The sequence below is a fragment of the Oncorhynchus clarkii genome, chromosome 14 (assembly GCF_045791955.1).
Source record: "Oncorhynchus clarkii lewisi isolate Uvic-CL-2024 chromosome 14, UVic_Ocla_1.0, whole genome shotgun sequence".
In the NCBI taxonomy this organism is placed as follows: domain Eukaryota; kingdom Metazoa; phylum Chordata; class Actinopteri; order Salmoniformes; family Salmonidae; genus Oncorhynchus; species Oncorhynchus clarkii.
The window spans coordinates 2557385-2578069 of NC_092160.1; the positions used below are offsets into that span (position 1 = coordinate 2557385).

A 20685-nucleotide genomic window follows, 5' to 3' on the forward strand; every position below is an offset into this window, starting at 1 on the left:
GAATCATTTGGTTCTATTACCTGGCTGGCAGGTAGTGTGTTGTGAGGTGGGTCAGCGAGAGAATGCTGCAGCCCAGACAAGCAGCAGGTAGCAAGGTGACACGACTAGCTGTGCTTCTGCTGCCAACTTGTGATATTATTGCTCTGTGCCTCCCTACTTCTTGGACAACACCCGCTTTAAAAGTATGGCATTGACAAACACACACACACACACACACGCGCCTGGATTTAGATGAAGTTTAGAGCAGTGTGACTAATTCTGTGCACTTGGAAGACCTTGATGTGTACGACGTAGAATTAAAGGCTGGTCGGATGACTAGCTTGAATGTTCTTGCTAAATTCCCAGTAAATATATTTGATGTCAGGTGGCCTTCGCTTGATAATCGTTGGCCTCTCTTCACTCTGTTCAGGATCTAAGACTTTTATTTAAGTTCTCAAAGTGTTTAAAGAATGTATTGTATTAATCTACTACGGTACATCATTACAGTGATTAACATAAACCAGCTTTATGGAGACCTTGAATCTTTCTATAAAAAAAAACAGGATTATTTCATTATTCCATCGTTATTAGACAGCAGAATTATGTCTGTGAGTGAGCGGTTTCATCAGGGAACCAGTTAATGCTCTTCATAAATAGACAGATGGTACAGTATTGACTGTGTGTTGGCACATTGTATGTTATCCTAATTACTGTAGATGGTATAAATAAGTAAGCCTAGTCCGAGCCAGAATGTCCCATAGGGCAGAAGCCTTTCCCTCTGTTTCTGGACTGTGATGCAACTTGATGTAGTTGATGGTATAACTATGACTCGCTCTTCTCTCCCAGCGGCATACAGTATTTAAGATCTTTTGGATGTTAGCCATGTAAAGTGTAAAGGTTATGTCAGCCTTGGTGAGGATGGGGGAGGGACGTGATGAGGGAATCAACATTAATCCCTTGTTATCGTTCAAATGGTTAGTATATTGACATAGTGTCAGGGGGATTTTAGATAGATTAAGATGTGCACATAGGCATAATGTATGCTATCGATTCTGGGAGGGGTTTTTGCTAGTGTTAAGCATTTTCAAAGTGAGGTTAGTTATAGAGTTCACTTTAGGTTCCACTGTTTATGTTACAGTAGAGAGAGTAGGAGGGGGGAAATAAATTCTGCTGTTTCAATAATTGTACAGTAGTTATACATCCTGATTTAGTTTCCCAGTAAATTCTAAGAGAGAGACCAAATCCCCCATCAACTGTGTTGTAAATTAAAGGTCTTTCAACTTAAACAGGTAGTGTAAATTATTAGCATTGCCATCTGCCCAGCTGAGCTGAATGACTGTATGGGTGATAGTGGGGGAGATATGGAAGTCCTCACTGAGCTCCTATCCTTGGGTCTCCAACCTCACTGCTATAGTAGGGCTCCCTCAGTTAGACTTGATTGACTGTCAGAGAAAAATGTCACTCGAACAGTGATGCACGGCGAGGAGAGGAAACGTCAGTAACCAAGGAGGAAATGGCAGGCTGTCCAACAGCAATATGACAATGTGGTTTGAACTAGTTCATTAAGCAGCCCAGTGTATTCGGAACTCTCTCTTTCTCTCAGGCTCCGGTCTCTGTGGGGGCCCTGTCAGTGGACAGGTGCAGGGCCACTTCTCTTTATTAATGACAAGCAAAGTAAAGCAACCTGCACAAGGAGCTATGCTGGCTGCCAGCCAGCCATACGCACTGGGGCCGGAAACGGAGTAGGATGGGGAGAGGGAGGAGGATGGGGGGTGGAGGGTATATGGCGGAATGCAGCCACGCACCTTAGAACTGACAAATGCCCAGGCTACTCCACCACACTCCAGCGCCACTGTGACAAATGCCCAGGCTACTCCACCACACTCCAGCGCCACTGTGACAAATGCCCAGGATACTTCACCACACTCCAGCGCCACTGTGACAAATGCCCAGGCTACTCCACCACACTATTGCGCCACGGTGACAAATGCCCAGGCTACTCCACCACACTCCAGCGCCACTGTGACAAATGCCCAGGCTACTCCACCACACTCCAGCGCCACTGTGACAAATGCCCAGGCTACTCCACCACACTCCAGCGCCACTGTGACAAATGCCCAGGCTACTCCACCACACTCCAGCGCCACTGTGACAAATGCCCAGGCTACTCCACCACACTCCAGCGCCACTGTGACAAATGCCCAGGCTACTCCACCACACTCCAGCGCCACTGTCACAAATGCCCAGGCTACTCCACCACACTCCAGCGCCACTGTCACAAATGCCCAGGCTACTCCACCACACTCCAGCGCCACTGTCACAAATGCCCAGGCTACTCCACCACACTCCAGCGCCACTGTGACAAATGCCCAGGCTACTCCACCACACTCCAGCGCCACTGTGACAAATGCCCAGGCTACTCCACCACACTCCAGCGCCACTGTGACAAATGCCCAGGCTACTCCACCACACTCCAGCGCCACTGTGACAAATGCCCAGGCTACTCCACCACACTCCAGCGCCACTGTGACAAATGGGGTTTGAACACACAAAACACAGAAGGGATTGAGTTCCTCAGAGGACAATGGTTTTAGAAAGGCAATGTCTGATGAAGTTTGTGGATTGAGGTGACTGAGCTCGTAAAAGCCAGGGCTCCCTGTTCGTGGACATAACAATCCCTTTCCTTTTCCACCGGTTGTTTTATTGTCCCAGGTGAGAGGGATTAGTACATTCAGAGGCCTCGCCATTGATCAAAGTAAGTACAATAATACAGTAAGAATGTACACATGGCCTCAAATAAACTCTGTAACCCCTTTATTTAAGCCATTTAACAGAAATACATTTTATTCTGAAGGGAAAAAAAACATGATGATAATAATCCTAACTCTATCAAGGAATCTTAATGAAGACACATCTTAAGGCATCTGCATGTCGACATTTCGGTAGCGTAATAACAACGGATTATATTATGTAGGCTTACTGTGTTATTATCGTTATTACACATCCTGCTATCTGAGTGCAGAGCAGAATGACACTAAGGACATAACCTGGAGTTAGATGTCTTTATGCCTTTGTCTGTGTGGTTCCTCTTAGAACAGGCATGCCCAGCAGAATGAAAAACAGCATGTTGGGTGAAATACAATGCAAATCTATTTCTGTCAACAGAAATCAACTCCAGGCAATTACTGTCTATAGTGTGCATTTGATTATTACAGCATTTGTTAACTAAGCAGTCTTAAGCTGCCAGTTATAGAGACATTCATCAGTTGTCTTGCAGGGTGATTTAAATATCTTGTTCTCGTCCTCCCTAGCTTTCTCTACTCTCGCTTTGTCTTTTTTTGCCGGCTGCTGACTCTGGAACAGTTATGTATTGATGCTCTGGTAATGGACTGCGGGATTCACTCAAATAACCAAGACAAACAGGGGAAGGAAATGTTTGGTTTCCCCTCCATCCTTGTTTTATTTCCAGCCATTATTCCCTGATTATTGATGTAAATGAACAGGGTAATTGTTTCCGACCAAAACTGAAATGAAACTCATTCTTTCTCATTACGGACCTCTTCAGAAGATGTCGCTTTTTTTCTTCTCCTCTCTGCGACATGATTGCCTTTCTATTTCAGTATCATTATCGTCTGATTGTGTTATTTTGACCTGATTTCTGTTCTACACCTCTTATAGCAAGCTCAAATGAAAAGGCATTTGAGCAGGTAGAACGAGGGTTGGCTATCTACATAGAAATCACAATTGGAATGGCTTTTGATTTTCCTATCGACCGTGACATAGCGGATCATTAAAAATAATAGCGTAGAGTGGCACACTCCTCAAGTGTGAAATGTTTTTATATGTTTTAGTTTCACATATTCAACAGCATTCTGTCATGTTGGCTAATTATATTCAGTCAGACAAACAAAGCTCACACACATGCACGCCTGATTGGCAGACATTGAAAGAGCAACAAAGCTCAACAAGCCACTCCGTCCCAGCGGATGTAGCAGGGCGTGATTATCATGTTGGGTTGAGTACACAGCGATTTGACGTGTCTTTGACGTCCACTGTTTCTTTCCCTCGACATCCTGCCGTCTCCCCGGGGCTCCCCGTCTCTCCTTTATGCCTCCTGCACCGCTAGCTCCTTGATCGAGACATGTTGGCTGTGTCCTGCTTTCTTCACATCCTAAGTAATGGTTTGACAAAGTTGCAGGTTAATCATTTTATGGACTACAATACTCATTTTACATTTACAAGGATCAAAAAGCCCTTAAATAGTATGCGTCTTTTTTTTGTTGAGAAATACATATACCTTACATACATTATATCGCTGTCGAATTTGTATGCAATTCACTAGTCATACAACTAATAACATTTTCATATTTAGGCTGTTACTTCAATGTGCTGGAGATCAGTAATTTAATGAAGAGATTATATAACTGTGGACAACAAGTCTTTTCCCTTGTATCCTAGACACAATACGCTGTGGCATTATTTAACTCACTAGTCCCTCTGCATTACTGAGTAATGTGCTGTATAATAATGTGCCTTAGCCATATTAAAATGAGAGAGACTGGGAAAACAAAACAGTGTAATACCCTATCAAATATCCCTACAGAGTGTTTAGGTGTTTGACATGGCAAATAAATTCAAATCCGTTTTGTGGTCTCGACGGGCCTCTGTGGTCAAGTCGATTTATTTAAAATGTCCTAAGTTGTGGGTTGATAAACTGCCTTTCCAGCTCAATAACAGAGAGTGGGCCATAACCCTCCCCACATCTCCATATTTATTTCCCTCTGATAAGATTGGTTTTGTCTGCGCCGGAGTGTAACTCATTTCTGGATTCATATTGAAATGGCTGCTACCCCTGGTCCCCATTTTATACCTGTGTAAAGATACATGTCCACTGAAAGCTAGTCATTCACATTTTTCAAGAAAATAATAAACAAGCTATCAAATGCAAGTCGGGGACTGAAATTGCACATCAGCACAAAGTATTTGGTGGGCTATAGCTCTGACATTGACTTTTTTCCTCCTCTCAGCTGTCATGACTGAAATTGCTATACTGCTTCATGATAGACTTGGCCAGTGTGCAGCAGCCAGGTCAAGCTATTATTATTGCAGCAGGTGCTGAGATCTACACAGGATTTTACAATGCGTTTTGGTTCTGTGTTGGGCTTAGTAACTGTGAGGGCTGACGACCAGCAACTTAACACCTCATGTACTGGATGACAGCCTCTTTATTTCATTATTCCATTTCGTCCGCTGCCTTTGTTCACTTTTTTTTAGCAGGGCTATATTTCAGTTTTTCGGTTGCTTGACTTGAAAAGGGGAGAAAGTTCATGGACAGTTTCAGGACATTGGGTTATTATATAACATAAGTCCACTCTGTCCACACCAGTGGGCTGCTAAGGTTTTGCAGCTATTTTATGATTACTGCCCTTTCCTTACTTCTTCACTCATACTTAATTCTAAGTTATTTTCGGACTCAAATTTGGGCCACATCCATATGCAAATATTAAAGGTGGCACTGTGCAAATAGGGATCCGGTGCAGCAGCTGACTGGAATGATATATCTGGCCGTGTTAGGCCTTGTCGTCGCAATTAATAGCTCCCCTCCTAAACCCTGCCACAGTGGCAAACACAAGAAGGCAACAATGATTGAATCATCCAGAAAAGTGCATTGCGGCTATGACCCCGGGCAACATATGGCTGCTTCTCCGGCGCCTGTTTACGTAATCTGTAACCTGTGCACTCAGCGATGGTTCGCTGTGCCTTTTGTCTGAAAGACAACACATTAACCTAGCAGACCGAACTAATGTGTGCTGCTTCTGCTTTTCTTGCATCTCATCCTCCACACGTCTGAGCTCTCACGAATAAACCCCGGGAACATCACCTCCCATCGTAACCCCTCCCCTTGGCTCCAGCCTGCCGTTTGGAGCCATCACCCCATCCTCATTTGATTGATGCCACTTCCCCACATCAATTTTTATTTCCTGGCTATGTCTGTAATTAATTTCCAACCTGGCGGGAGAAAAATGATCAGAGTAAAATGTAAATAACAAAATCTATATGGTAAATTGGCGTTGGTGGTAGGAGACCTCAATGCAAATGATAGTGGACAGATTTTGAATGTATAACATTTTTATGGGACACAGAGAGCGTGGAGATGTATTGCCTGAAGTCTGTATGAACATACTTCTGTACTGCATTGATTAGCAACTACATTTCTGTGTCGATTGGTGCTGCCAGCATAAAATGAGGGATACCTTACTTTTCTCTTCTAGTTTACCTCCTTATTTTTGTTCCTCTGAGTCAATGGCCATTATGACTGATGACAAAAAGACTGACTTCATGTCTTGAATGTGTTGTCCAGCCATGTCACTGGCTGACCTGGCATTTGGGGTTTGGAACGTGAAAGCACATACTGCACAGTAGTCACGCAATGGGGAGAGTAGCATTCTGTTTTAGGCAATTCACTAGTGATTTTTGTCCATAGATATACAGTACAGGTAAACATTTCTACAGTAGAGTTAAACATTATTTGAAAATGAACTGTGTTTTCAAGTATATTGCCTTCTTTGCCTTGCCTCGAGGCCTTATTTGCCTTTCTACAACAGCAGTTCCTTTGCTGCTAACTGGTGTATCCTAAATAACCCTGCATTAGTGTGACAGTGGCTATGACCTTCCCTGCCTCTCCTTGTCATATGCTATTGTTTCACCATGTGTCACGGGTTCAAAAGCTCACCACCATTAAAGGCAATCTTGATTGACTTGTCATTACAGGTTCCTGTTGTTACTTTTTTCCCTCTTTTTTTTACCACTCCTCACCTATGGATGACAATGGAGAGAGGCGAGAGAGGCTGCAAATTACAGAGTAGAACATGAAATGCCTTTGAAGTCTAGCTAGAGAGCTGCCATTTGTGGATGCAAATGAAAATCCAAATGGAGGAGATTAACGTGTGATAAGATGACAATCATCCAAATGCATGGAACTAGTGTGAATTATTTAGGCTTCATTTGAATTTTTACCCCGACAGTATAGTAGCTTCCATTGTCTATAGATCCATTATGCTGCTGGGTTTGCATTGCTCCAATATGTAGGATAAGGATTAGGCTCTTAGTTCCGTGTTTTAGTGTGCGTACCACAGCATACTCCACAAACCATCAGTTCCTAACCATGTACAACTTCCTCCTCCATAGTGGATGGCTGCATTGATTGGTCGGTGGACCTGAAGAGGTACCGGGTCCTAGCAGGGGAACCAGTGAGGGTGAAGTGCGCCCTGTTCTACAGCTACATCAGGACCAACTACTCCATGGCCCAGAGCGCCAAGCTCCGGCTCATCTGGTACAAAAACAAAGGGGACTCGGAGGAGCCTATCATCTTCTCGGGCCATCGGCTCAGCAAGGAGGATGACTCCATCTGGTTCCGCTCAGCCGAGCTGGAGGACAACGGCTTCTACACCTGTGTCCTGAGGTGGGTTTATTTAGTCACTCCATCTCTGAGGAGTTTAATCAAACGTTTAAGCTTTTCTTAACCCTCAACCAAACAAACACCATTCCCCCCCCCCCCCCCCCCCAATCATTCACAGTCCATTGGCAGCCTAACTTTTTCAGGAATGGAATTCATTGGGTAACAGATTATGACGGATCCTGGCCCCAGTGGTCCCCGACACAAACAGTACAGTAGTTTGAGAGGCCCTAATTGACCTATTTACCTACTTTACATCTACTTTCCAAGGCTACTGTAGTGTGTCAGTGTGTCTATTGTAATGCTAAACAGCCCCCTCTTTGCACACACACCGCGACAACAGCCAAGCAAGCCCTGAGATGGCACACGGCATAAGGAGGCGGAAGGGATCCTCATCCTCATCGCATGCCATGTTCAGTTTCTTGGTGGAGGAATGCATGACTGGCCTTGAGAGGTTGGTTCACCCCTGCAAGGCTCGACAGGAACACTGAACTGTGGTTGACTTGTGTTGTGGAACACGTAACTGGCGTTCCACAAAAGAATTAGGCTCTGCCACAATAGTTAACATCAAATCAATCATTTTCGTGTAGGTCCCATGCGAGGAGTTGTGTTGTTGGAGTTCCCTCCTGGGATTATGACATCAAACAACAAGATCTCTTTCTAACATCTAGGGAAAAAAATATTTTCATGCTTCTTAGCTACTAGAAGATAGGTACCTCGTCGAGGAATAAGAAATTAGGATATCTTACTCAATTATCTTACAGAGGCTTCAGCAAAAAAAATCCTCTTTCCACAGATGATAATCCAGCTCCTCTCTGACAAAGCTGATGCTTCTTCCTGGCCAATAATACGTTTTTTTTCCTCTGGAAAGAAGTGCAGCTCTTTATTCCCCTCACGCTATGCTGACAGTCTAATTAGGAGCAGGATCCTGTCACTTTCACTGGGCCTCTTATTATACTTACTTTCCCACCCAGTTGGACATAGCTGCCACAGCTCAGACAGCCAAGTGCAATGCATTCCAATGTGTTAGCTAGCTAGAGAGTCATCAAGCTGAACTTTCTTTTTTGCCTTGGGAACGACAGATTTGGAAGGAGAAGAAGAAAAAAAAAACACTTGAAATTGAAATAGCCTGTCCCTGTGCTATGTCTTGTTGAATGTAATCTATACAGTGCTGTATCTCTATGAAGTCATCTCAATATCCTCCGAATTGAATTAACTGTCTGTGAAAGGCGTTCAAGGTGAAAAGAGAAGACGAGTCTCTTTGCATGTTTTTATTTCCATTAATGGTGATTGATCCCTGGAGCCAAAGAAGCAGGAATCCAAATAAGTGGTGTTTTGGCCTTTGGATGATTCCCATGCTGCTTTTTTGAATAATATCCAAGAATACAATTGGAGCTCCTAATAATAATAATAATACATGTAAAAAAATATGATCAGCATACAGAGAAGCAGGTAGGTTGGTACTCTCTGTGAAATGGGGGAGCTGTGCAGGAGCTGTGACACGCTTCTGAGAGAATTGTTGTAAAATAACATTTGCAGAGGCTGCTATGCCTGAAATGACAGGATTGCTCTGGAATGGAGGAATCAATTTTCTACTGAGGGTCCAGTGACCCGCAGGAGGGATAATACTCAGGATAATGCCCAGGCCACCTACAAAGACCACTTGGAATAAAACACATATGCATACCTACTGTACATACACACAAAGACACACATACTGTATATACACACACAAACATACGTATACACATAAACTACACAAACACACACACACACACACACACATATACATTCATTCATACATACATACATGCAAACAAACAAACACACACACACTTGTACACGTACACACACACTAGCCCTGCCATCAAGGCCTTGATGGCAGTTATATAGAGTTCCAGCAATGCCCTCTGTTTTATTAGAACATGAACAATGACTAATCATGCCTGCATGCCAGTGAAACACACAGCACCAACATGGCATGTTAAGCTGTAGTGAACGAGTCGATGCAATCTGCCCGGCTAATGCGCCGCAAGAGACAGATATCCCACCCCTTTATTTCTCATTCTCTCCAGCGAGGCTAGTCTGAGCAGCACTGATGGAGGTAGAAGCATTTCACACCTTCCCCCTAACAATGGATACGCATTTATCTTTGTTCAATAACTTTATGGCGAGGAAAAATACAACACGTTGCCAGTGTCTGAGTGATGCCTCTTGAAAGACTCCCGAGCACTTTTATATTCATTATCTTCCACTGTGTACGGCCAGGCTGGCTGCCTCATGTTTTTTTTCTGTGTTCTCACTAAACTGTGGCCAAGCCTGAGCTAGGCTATTCCCCCAGAGGTCTGAAGAGTAATCTGTGCCACCTGTCTTTTTCTCCCCTCATAAGATAATTCTCCTCTCTACAATCGCCCGGGTGTCACAGACCTCTTCTTACAAAGCGGTCCAGGTTTTTAACCTTTCTATTAATCTGGCCATCTAGGACCCCGTTAGAGAGAGAGCCAGAGAGAAAGGCGCTTAGGTGCTTGGCACAGTCTGAATCCACGCTACCACGCCTGCCAGTTCTTTTCAAATATTAAACACACAGGCTTTAGCTTTGACATGAATCAACTTTTAAGCTCTCTCTAAACCTAATGTATATTTGTTGAGACTATTTTTCTAAATGTCTACAAAGAGGGAATGGAGAGTGATCGGTTTGGCTTTCATGGAATCACATCTAAGCGAATCTTACTTAAGATGTCTTTGTTTTATCTATGTGTGTCTTACTAAACTTATAAACAATGGTTGAGCAGAAGGTTTTCAGTAAATACATTACTACTGGTCGAGACTTAAACTGTCACTGTTAAAATACTGTGTTCCAACATACTAGACGAGGAGTAATCGTTTTGAAATGTGAAGCTTCACAATATGATACTGCGCTTAAGGTAGATAGTATTTTATTTTTTTAATCAATCCAAACATAAGAAAATCACTATTTTTCAATAATCTCTCTTGTGAATGAATGTTAGACTCCAGAAAAATACCTTCTGAGACAGTATTATTGAGAACTAAAACCATGTAGTTATTTTCTCAGACAGATTTCAAAAAAAAAACTATTGTTATTTTTTTGTTCAGTCAGACAGACAGAGATTCTCACAGAGAGGCAGCTAGGCAGGGTGGCTGAGATGTTCATTTGTAAGCCCCTGACATACAGAACATCATATATGACTCACTGCCTCGATTCAGTCTTATGTAACAACATTTTAAATTGTGTTTTTTTTTACATTGGATAAGTTGGATAAGTAGAGACTCAGAGCTAGAAAATGGTACATGATTTACGAATGAATCTACGAATGAACCTCTACAGCTCAGCTGTTCAGGGCAGCCATGATGTTGAGAACAGTCCAACGTTATATCTTTCAAAAATCTGCAGTAGCCAGAATTATCTTCATATACTGAGCAACTCACGTTATCTGAACTCATCTCTTGGCATGTCCAGCCCATCCAATCAGGGCTAGTGGGAAGGTTCCTGGCTTTTTCCGTGGCTAAACTAACTAGGCTCATCTTTAACAATTTGATTTGTATTTACAGATGGCATACACGTTTGTTATTAAGGCATAAGAAAGTTCACATGTTCCAGAAGGCATTTCTGCAACAACAAAAAAACGCATTTTGATACAAATATTTAAAAAGGCTTTCAAATGCCTCTCCTGTGAAGTAGTGACGTGCAACATATGCCTAGTTTCTTGAAACGGGTCACATATAGCATGTTATCTCTCCAGCAGAGGAGTCACCTTGACTCTGGCTGCAGGTAGATAGATAGCTAGCAAGAACGACCACCCGCTTGTCATGGTGCACAGCACCTTTACTACATGGTGTGAAGCCTTGTGTTCTGTGTTCATCGGGACGGGGTAATCTCACCCACTTTATTCCCCCTGTCTGAACACTTTTCCTGTCATCTGAAATACTGGGGTGTCCATGCCATTAACTGGTCAGGTCTCCAGAGATTGGTGAGGGAAAGTGTTGTCTTTTGCTGGACCACTGCCCTCTGTCCTTGTCCTAACCCCCTAATTATACTTCCTAATTGGCATTTTGAGGAAAAATCTTTTTGAAATGTTTTGACGTCTGAGATGTGTGGTTGGACTCATTCTCTCTTTCCAGCGTGTCTGATGAAAAGCTGTCTTTCTAGAGACTCCCCACAATGATGGTCATGGACTATTGCCCCCTCTGTATAAGAACACTACTGTGTGTGCGTGCGTGCGTGCGTGCGTACGTACGTGTGTGCGTGCGTGTGTGAGTGTGTGTGTGTGTGTGTGACAACCACACAGTAAGCAGGTTTGAGACGGGAGAAAATCCTCTTATCTTTGATGTGCTGCTCTACATAGCAGCCCCATAGAGGCCGACTTATTAGCCCTTTAAACCCACGCACCAATTTAACCTTGAACATCCCACAAACCCCATTGATCCAGGCTGAACCAACCACTGCAGATTGGTGATCTGGAAGGTTTTATCACAAACAATGGCCCATGAGTCAACAGAAACGTCATTGTTTGTTGTGTTAAGGTGTTCTGATTCTTTTCCACATTGACCTGTTTGTTTCCATGGCTGTTTTTCATTTTCTTGTAGCATTTTGTTTCTGCTCGCTGTGTCGTACGAAAGAGAGAGAGAGCGAGAGGGTTTAAAAAATATCTATTTTTTAAAGGTCATTTACATCGGAGGTTTAATAGCTAAAGGAGTCGGGCCATCATGGTTCATTCTTAGTGGTTTCTATTGAAATGAAATTGGTGGTTCATGCTCTCTGTGAAATATTTAGCACACCTATTTAAAACGTTATTAAATTTCCCTCTTCTTCCCTCTCTTACGTGGAAATGGTAGAAATAGAATTTCTACCCCATTTTGATCAATGGAATTGGCCTACATTTAGATTCAAACTGTTGCATGTAAAATTCTCCCTCTCTGAAATCCATCTTTATTAAGCCCCTTTATTAAGTTCAAAGAGTTTACTGTGTCAATTTCAAACTCCAGTGCAAGCGAGGCGGGAGATTGCATAGGAAAGTTTCCCCATATAGAGTTTTAGAGACTTGCAATAGCATCTGGGGACCCGATAAAACCATTCATAAGCTCAGAAAACTTTAGCAATGCATCATAATTCATACCAATAGGATCAACCATTTCAAACTAAACTACATAATTCACTTTTATTCCTTTTCCGTCATCGACAAATGGATAGACTAGTGCCTTCTAATTAAATATAATGTTTAATCTCTATGAAAAATGTGTGTTAAGTGCCATGATTCTGCTCTCTGTGGTATAGCCCATCTCAGCAGACAATCCATAATGAAAACAGGTCAAATCACAGTGGCAGACAGTACTCATTTCTATGACGCTCATAGAGCAACACTTTTGTCAGTCAGTTTAATTGGCCCTTGGGTCCACCTAGGCCCATCTTCCATCCACAGTGAGTGTTACATGAGAGCTAGGGCTTGTGGAGGAAAGGCAGAGAATAAGGTTCATTATCAGTGAATTAATCATACGATTTCACCTTCAACTTCCTCCTTATCCTCTCCCTGTGTGAGTGGAATGCCCGTGGCAGGGTGCCCTGGAGAGCTGTCCTGTGTACTGTATGTCTCCTCCTCCAGGGCTGGGAGCTGTGATGTCACTGCTGCTGAGACACAAATCGCAAGTGATCTCCACAGACAAGCCTCTTCCAGATGTTTGTTCGCAGGCCATGTACTTTCTCAGGTGGTTCTGAGACAAAGCAGCAGAACAGAACAACATGGCCGACCTGCCTGCAGCAGGGCCTCAGTCACTTTCTCGGTCGTCTATGGATGTTTACCCCATAGAGCTCCAAGATCAGATTGCTGCAATTAAGGGCTCCTACTTTGACCTCTGGTCCTCCAGCGATATAGGAAACTACTTAGCACCGTTAATGTGTTATGGTCATTTACTGAGATCCACTGTGGATAGGGCCTGAAGCCCGGTTGACCTCTGCTATGAGAGCATGTACACAGTTTGGCTCTTTGTGCCCCGGCTCACACAGAAACCTGTGTAGGGGAAATTACATGTAAAATCAGCTTAGAAGGAAGTCATGCAGGCTAATGGAAGTTCTCAATGCTTATTCATTCATGTCTCGAGTGTTAATAGCCCGGGCATACTGACCCATGCTACGGACGGACGGACTCAGCTGGGTGGGCAGCATCTTGAAAGTTGCTGTGTTAGATTCATTGTAAAATTAATTTGAAGCTCACATTAACAGACGTAAACATGAACCGCGAAAAACACCGAAATACCTCTTTATTGAGCATATAATTAAATTGGCGAGCTGTAACCTGAGCATTTTCATATGAACGTAATTGCAGGAGGAGAGTGATTAATTATTAATGCAGTGGAAGCAGTCGGATCAGGCTTGCACAATAGTTATGCAGTGTGATTAACTTCCAGCTAATTGTCAGTAACAGACCAGTGAGAATAGCCTCCTCATTTTGTCCTAAGTGACTTCTGTCCTCTGTTTGTCCATTATTTGTCACGATATGAGACTGTTGTCACCAGACACAGTGAGCGCCCTTGTGAACAGTATTTTAGTCATAGTTCATTTTCTCCTCGAGTAAATAAAGTAGCCCAGGACAGCTGTACTCTCTATCTCTATTGCCTGGGACCGCAGCCAGGAATTCTACACACACAAAACAGCGGATATGTCAGACAATCTACACCTACACACACACACACACACACACACACACACACAAATCCGTCTGATGTCCCAGTCTAAAACCAACTAAATGGTTCATGCCGAAATGTTAAATCTTTGCATCAAACAGACTGTATTCACTAGTGGAGGTTCAGGGAGCCTTAGCGTTTGAGAGGCTGACACACAATGCCACTGCAGGGCAATCCTATGCCTGAAGTCCCTCATGCATTTTCAATTGGAGGGGGATGCAGCAGTCACTCTACGTACTGTAGCCTTGTGTGGTAGCCATGGCAGAAGCTGCGTGCCGAACTGGGTGTCACTTGCCCTGACACATGCCTCCCTGAAGGAGACTTGTACTTCTGGCTGGTGCCTATTGAAATAATATGCTAATTCATTCTCCATACAGCATGTGCTCTTGCCACTTCAGGGGGAGCCACATCTCTTTACTAATTGAAGCATTTTGAACTATTTCATTCAGGTAACCTCCATGTTCAACTTGCCCATTGTTCTTGATGTGGTTAACTGGAAACTAAAAAAGTAAAAAGAGCCCCCACTTCACATCATCACAGGTAGGCAGGGAGGCATTGATGGAATGAATGGCAGTGTTTAAGATCTCTGCTGGTTTACAGATGAAACCCCCTGGAGAAATCGATGTGTGCTTTTGTGTGTGTGATGACTGTTGGCTAGAGGTGAACTTGGGGAAACATAAAGCCTCCTGTGTTATGCTCCCTGCCTGCAGAAACTCCACCTACTGCATGAAGGTGTCCATGTCCTTGGCGGTGGAGGAGAACGACGAGGGCCTGTGCTTCAACAGTAAAATACGCCACCTGGAGAAAGCCGAGATCACTAAAAGCAAGATGATCAACTGCCCCGACATCGAGGATTACCTCGCCCCTTACAAGCAGCCCCAGATGACCTGGTATAAGGTAACAACCCTTATTCTCAGAAAATTCCCATAGGGCTCTGGTTGAAATTAGTGCACTGTATAGGGAATAGGATGCCATTTGGGATGCAGTGCTAGTCTTTGTATATGAACCCATGAAGGTTAGCTCTGGTGGACTAATGGGTATCTTATTAAACTAAACTAAAAAGAGTTGAAAGTGACATGATATAACATGGTGTGTGTGGTGTTGACGTGGTGTCCTGTCTGTCTAGGAGTGTGAGAAGAAGACATGGCGGAGCTCCATCATGGTGAACACCACCAACATCTGGTTCCCTGAGGTGCAGGAGGAGGACGGGGGGAACTACACCTGTGAGCTCAAGTATGGCAGCCGGGTGGTGAGAAGGACCACAGAGCTCAAAGTCACAGGTGAGCCCCTCATATCATGTGGGTGTGCACATACTGTATGTATATGTCTGATTACATGTATCGTATGATTTTGTTTGATATTGTTGTGTGAATGTTTGTATTATATGTGCACGATGCTAAAACGCGTTTGACAGCTGGCCACGATTATCATTCAGAATGACGTGATCTGAAATCAGCTGCCGTGAAACGCAAGAAAAAATGTACATCAACGTCCAAACGCAGGATGCACTTTTGCACTCTTACACTCAATATTATCATGCCGGATGCACTGCGGAGACACACCATTTATCACAGGAGCATAGTGGAGCGTCACTGTGTGTCTGTGATGCATCAGCCTTCAGTATAAACGCTGGCAACCACTGTGACGTGAGATGGATTTATTTATTCACATTTTGGGCTTGTTCCTCCTCTGCTGCCTCTGTCATGCAGCAGGCAGGCAAGCAGGCAGGCTGGGATTCCAGGCCAGTGAGTCTGACCCTTGGGGTGTGTGCTGGGTCCTGACTGCAGGAAGAGCAGCTGCCAACTGCAGTGTGAAATCAACCCCCCAGCTCATTCACCCTGCCTGCCTGCCTGCCTGCCTGCTTAGCCCCCCTCTGAAACAGAGCGGAGCCAATCTGCTGGAGCCCCAAGACTGCACTAGGCAGGCAGCACTGACTCTGACTGTAGCTACACTACAAACAGAACAGAAACACACGGAAACTAAACCCAGCTACGAGTCCACCACATACATACAGCAATGAAACTGAAACAGATAGGAGCCTTAACCAGACAATACAGAGTGAAAGACAGTTCTATCACCATGCAAACTGCAACACACATACACACAGGGCTGTAAAAACCTCTGAAATGCTATTTAAAGAAGAGCAAAAACAAGAAAAAATGACTCCAGACATTATCACATTGATTGTTGTAACTTCATTCACCTCAGTCGATCTACAAACACATAGCCTATTAGCTACACAATTAGCGGCAGTGGTTAGAGCTTTGGGCCTGTAACCGAAAGGTTGCTGGATCAAATCCCTGAGCTGACAAGGTAGAAATCTGTCGTTCTGCCCCTGAACAAGGCTGTTCCCTGGATGGCCATCATTGTAAATAAGAATTTGTTCTTAACTGCCTTGCCTAGTTAAATAAAGGTTAAAAAAACATTTGATCTGATGACCTGGCCTCCACAATCATGCGACCTAAACCCAATTGGGATGAGTTGGACTACAGACTGAAGGAAAAGTAACTAACAACGATTAACTCAGCACTGGGATTAAAAACTATAATTGAATACATACAGAGGGCTCTCTAAGCAGATAAAGTATTTTATTAACAAAAGGTAAACAAATACATTTTCTTTATTAGACCTTCTTGTTGTTGTTGCAGTTGTATACCTAAATTGCTGCTTTTCTACACATTTTCCCATGTTTAAGTCCCTTTTGTATAGGGGACTTGGAGCGGTTCTGGCCAGGTTCCGACTGTGAACGGCACAACATCAATTGCACAACACTCCCTAAAAGCGCTACTTGTCCCTGATTCATATACTGTATGCTGTTGCAATCCGCAGCTGTGAGATATCCTGTGCCTGTGAAACTCACAGCTGTGCTTGCAGAAGCGCATATGGAACAGGAGAGTCTTGTGGATGCAACGATAGTAGTTTCATCTCGTTGTAATGTTGGATTTATAGCTCTCATCAGGGAAACATATCAAATCATTTCATAGAATTTGAACAGCGCCACCTTCTTTTGGTCACCGGCGGACGAGATCACTTTGTCTTTAAAGCTGAAGTTGTAACGTGTCTGCACACATTTGAATGGTGTCTCGGGGCAGCTCAGAGAACGTTGGGCAGAAAAGTCTCTGTCATTTATATGAAATGGTGCCCAATATTGTACCGTCACTAAGTATGATCATATTTATTTGACAGTTATAAGAAAGTTGAAATCTGAAAGTAAGTCATTTATAATTAAAACTATATTAACCCACTTTTGTTGAATAGGAAAAAATCTGATGATTTTTTATATTTTCATAATATTTGTATTATGACTTGAGCTTGTGTCCTCAACAGTGAGTATACCTCAGCAATGTATAACATTTTTTTTTACCAGAAATGTGAGTTCCAGACCTTTCTGAAACTATGCAGCATTACCAGTTATTGTTTATTGCCATCTCATGAAAAACTATTGGGTTTTGGATATGTCTATTTAGGCGGAAATCAACAGTTTGCCATATCATTCATGAGGTTTATATCTGAACGAGAGTGACTAACAAAATCAATGGGGGCCCCCTGGAGGTCAGGGCCCCTGGGCACGTTCCGTGTGTGCCCGGTCGGTAATTCAACCATGATTACTACAAGTTTAGATAGCTGGCTAGATTAACTAGACAAATTGACCAATCTATTTTTCTTTTGCTGACATGGGCTAATTGAGTGACTGTCTGTGAGTGGCATAACAAGACGAAAACTACTGATGCAATTTTCGAAATTGCACCTTGTGTATTGTACTATTCTAACTCTCAACAGACACACACACACACACACACACACACACACACACACACACACACACACACACACACACACACACACACACACACACTCAGAAAGAGAGACAGACAGACACACACACACACACATTATTTTACATGCAACTCAGGGACCAAAACAGACACAGTACTATGCTTCACTAAACAACAGTATTCAATGAGCTAGCATTACAAAGCAAGAACAGAGGCAGTAGCGGCAGGCTAATATTATCTGCTAAAATGAAAGACATCTGCTTCACTGATATGTGAAGAATATGCTTGTCTTGTCGGTTAACTGAGCCATTGTTTGTTCACTTACTCACATGCCTTCTGCTAAGCTAAGTGCTAGGCGGGCTAGTTCCAGTGAGTGGTGTAATGTTGGAGCTGGATTCCACATGGTTTACAGCCTGCCTGGGGCGCTGACCCGTAGGATCAGATGCCATGTTAGTGTGCTGCTGGTTGGGTGGTGAGCCAAGCCAGGGTTAGACAAGGCCTGGGTTAGTTAGCTTTAAGCACACAGAGAGGTCAATCAGGACACTCAGGCTTCCAGGGTGCAAGGGGCTTGCCTAGTTTCTTAGAGGAGGAATATTAATGGGGTTGCTGGTCAGGAACTGTTTTAAGCTACCATGTTTGGGTCCATATGACTTGTATTACTGTAGCATTGAATGACACCTTTGTTTATTTCAGTATTCAACGAGCGGCAGGTAGCTTAGCAGTTAAGAGCATTGGGCCAGTAACCGAAAGGTCGCTGGTTTGAATCCCGAGCTGACTAAGTGAAAGATTTGTCAATGTGCCCTTGAGCAATGCACTTAACCCTTATTGCTGGATAAGAGCGTCTGCTAAATGAATAAAATGTATTTCACTATCCTCATGTGACATGGTAAGAGGCAACAACAGAGCCAACGATAAGGCCTTGGAAGGAGCCTGTAGGGACAATCTGCTACTGAATGGCCTGCAGTATAGTAGCAATACAGTACTGAACTCACGCAGAGTGTAGGGGAGGCTAAACCTTGGCAAAGGCTCAGATTTGTGCCCAAAAACCAGAATGACCAAGAAAAGCCTCTTCTCTCTCTCCATAGTCAGCACCCTGGTCATAAATATTTCAAAATGCATTTCAAAGTAAAATTCCTCTTATGAAAGAACATTGCGTTCAGGCTAAATTTAATGGTTACTGCGAGAGGTGAGTTACCACGGTCATGCGTCTCCGAAACTCATTCAAATATGGTAACACCTTCCGCAGCCGGTTAAGTCAACAATGGGAGAGATGATGTGCCGTGCATGAATCCTGAATCCTCTCTTCCTGGCTCCCTCCTTCTCAGCTAGGCCTGCGAGTTCTGCCTTTAGACTCGAGCCTCTTGGCTACCTTTTTACCCATGTGGAAACCCCATGACCTATTTATTTTATTACCTCATAATTCATCATGAAATTGTCTGTGTTCACATGGGCTTTGTCCTGCTCTTTCCCAAGATGGGCGTGACTACCTTTTTAAATTTTCTTAGGAGAAGTGAAATGGAGAACAAGAAAAAGTATCCTTTGGGTCTTTTGGGGGAAAATATGAGCCCATTAATTTACCAAACATGTTAAGAGTAAGGAGCAGTTCAATCCAGCAGATAGAATTGCCTCCCCCCAAAAAAGTAATATTAAGTGGTTTTCTGGCAACAGAAAACTATGTGCGTCAGAGAGAGTATGATTTTTTTTTACAAATGGTGCTTGAATGTCCTCAAGGAAAGGTTAGTCCATCAAATATTAAGAAGCTTACAGAACAAAAATAAGACGTGCATGATTCTAAACTAAATTTATATTTCTGTGGTAAGGGAAATTATTGTCAATGGTACCTATACAGATACCACTGAAAACAGCCGAAAAGATGTAGGGCATATATGCCGTTTATAAAATATATGCACTAAACCATTTTAAATACTTCCAATGAACTGTATTTAAAGTATATTGCAGTTTAGAAATATTTGTGATTGCTATATTTATATACTATAAATGTTTATAAATGGCTGTAAACGTTGAAACATTTAAATGCTTGTGAAGTATGTCTGTAGTACAGTACATTACCTGTGATTATCCTCCCTCCTTTACTCAGGGAATCTGAGCTGTGTCTCATATCTGTAAACCAGCATATGCATATCAAATGATACCCAAAATGGATTTGACTTGTTTCGACACTGAAATTGCATTAAGATTGAATAACCGGACACATACAACCCAAAACACTGCGGTCAAACCTTGGATAGGTCACATTGCAAGCAAGTGTAGCAGATACATTCAATTAGGAGTTAAGCCTACTGCTAAAGCAGATTGAAGTGGTCCCATATCTAAATGCGTGTGGTCACGGGTCCTAAAGTAGTGCAGCTACGCGTTGTTCCTGCTGAGGAGACGAGAGGAGGGCGAGACTGCAGTCGTGGAGAGGAGGACAGGGGAGGAGAGAGGAGAGGAGAAGGGTGTTTGATAATAAGCTAAAGGGAAAGAGCAGGATGTATGGCCTGTCCCTAGACACCAGCGTGTCCTGTTTGTCTTCATATGCCAAGTGACGCCACCGGACTATAAACACATTTGTTTCAGCAGAGTCAAAAGCTCTGGAATACTTGGGTTTCATGTTAAATAAGTCCACACCTTGTCAGGACACACACAACGGCCAGGCGTCTTCCCCAGATGAGGCGTGACAGGGCTGGCGTCGAGAGGAATCGATTGCCTGTCACTCTCTCTTACCAGAGGGGGTTACCTTTTCTCTCCTTTCTCGCGCGCGCACACACACACACACTA

At 43.4% G+C, this 20685-nt stretch overlaps 1 protein-coding gene across 1 annotated transcript in view; it reads left to right on the plus strand.

Moving 5' to 3' along the window:
- Positions 1-20685, plus strand: part of LOC139366122 (X-linked interleukin-1 receptor accessory protein-like 2) — a 315764-nt gene that overhangs the window by 183827 nt on the left and 111252 nt on the right. The window contains exons 3-5 of the mRNA XM_071103238.1: positions 7168-7441; positions 14842-15028; positions 15258-15411. Coding sequence (XP_070959339.1) covers positions 7168-7441; positions 14842-15028; positions 15258-15411 — 615 coding nt within the window. The remainder of the gene's footprint in view (positions 1-7167; positions 7442-14841; positions 15029-15257; positions 15412-20685) is intronic.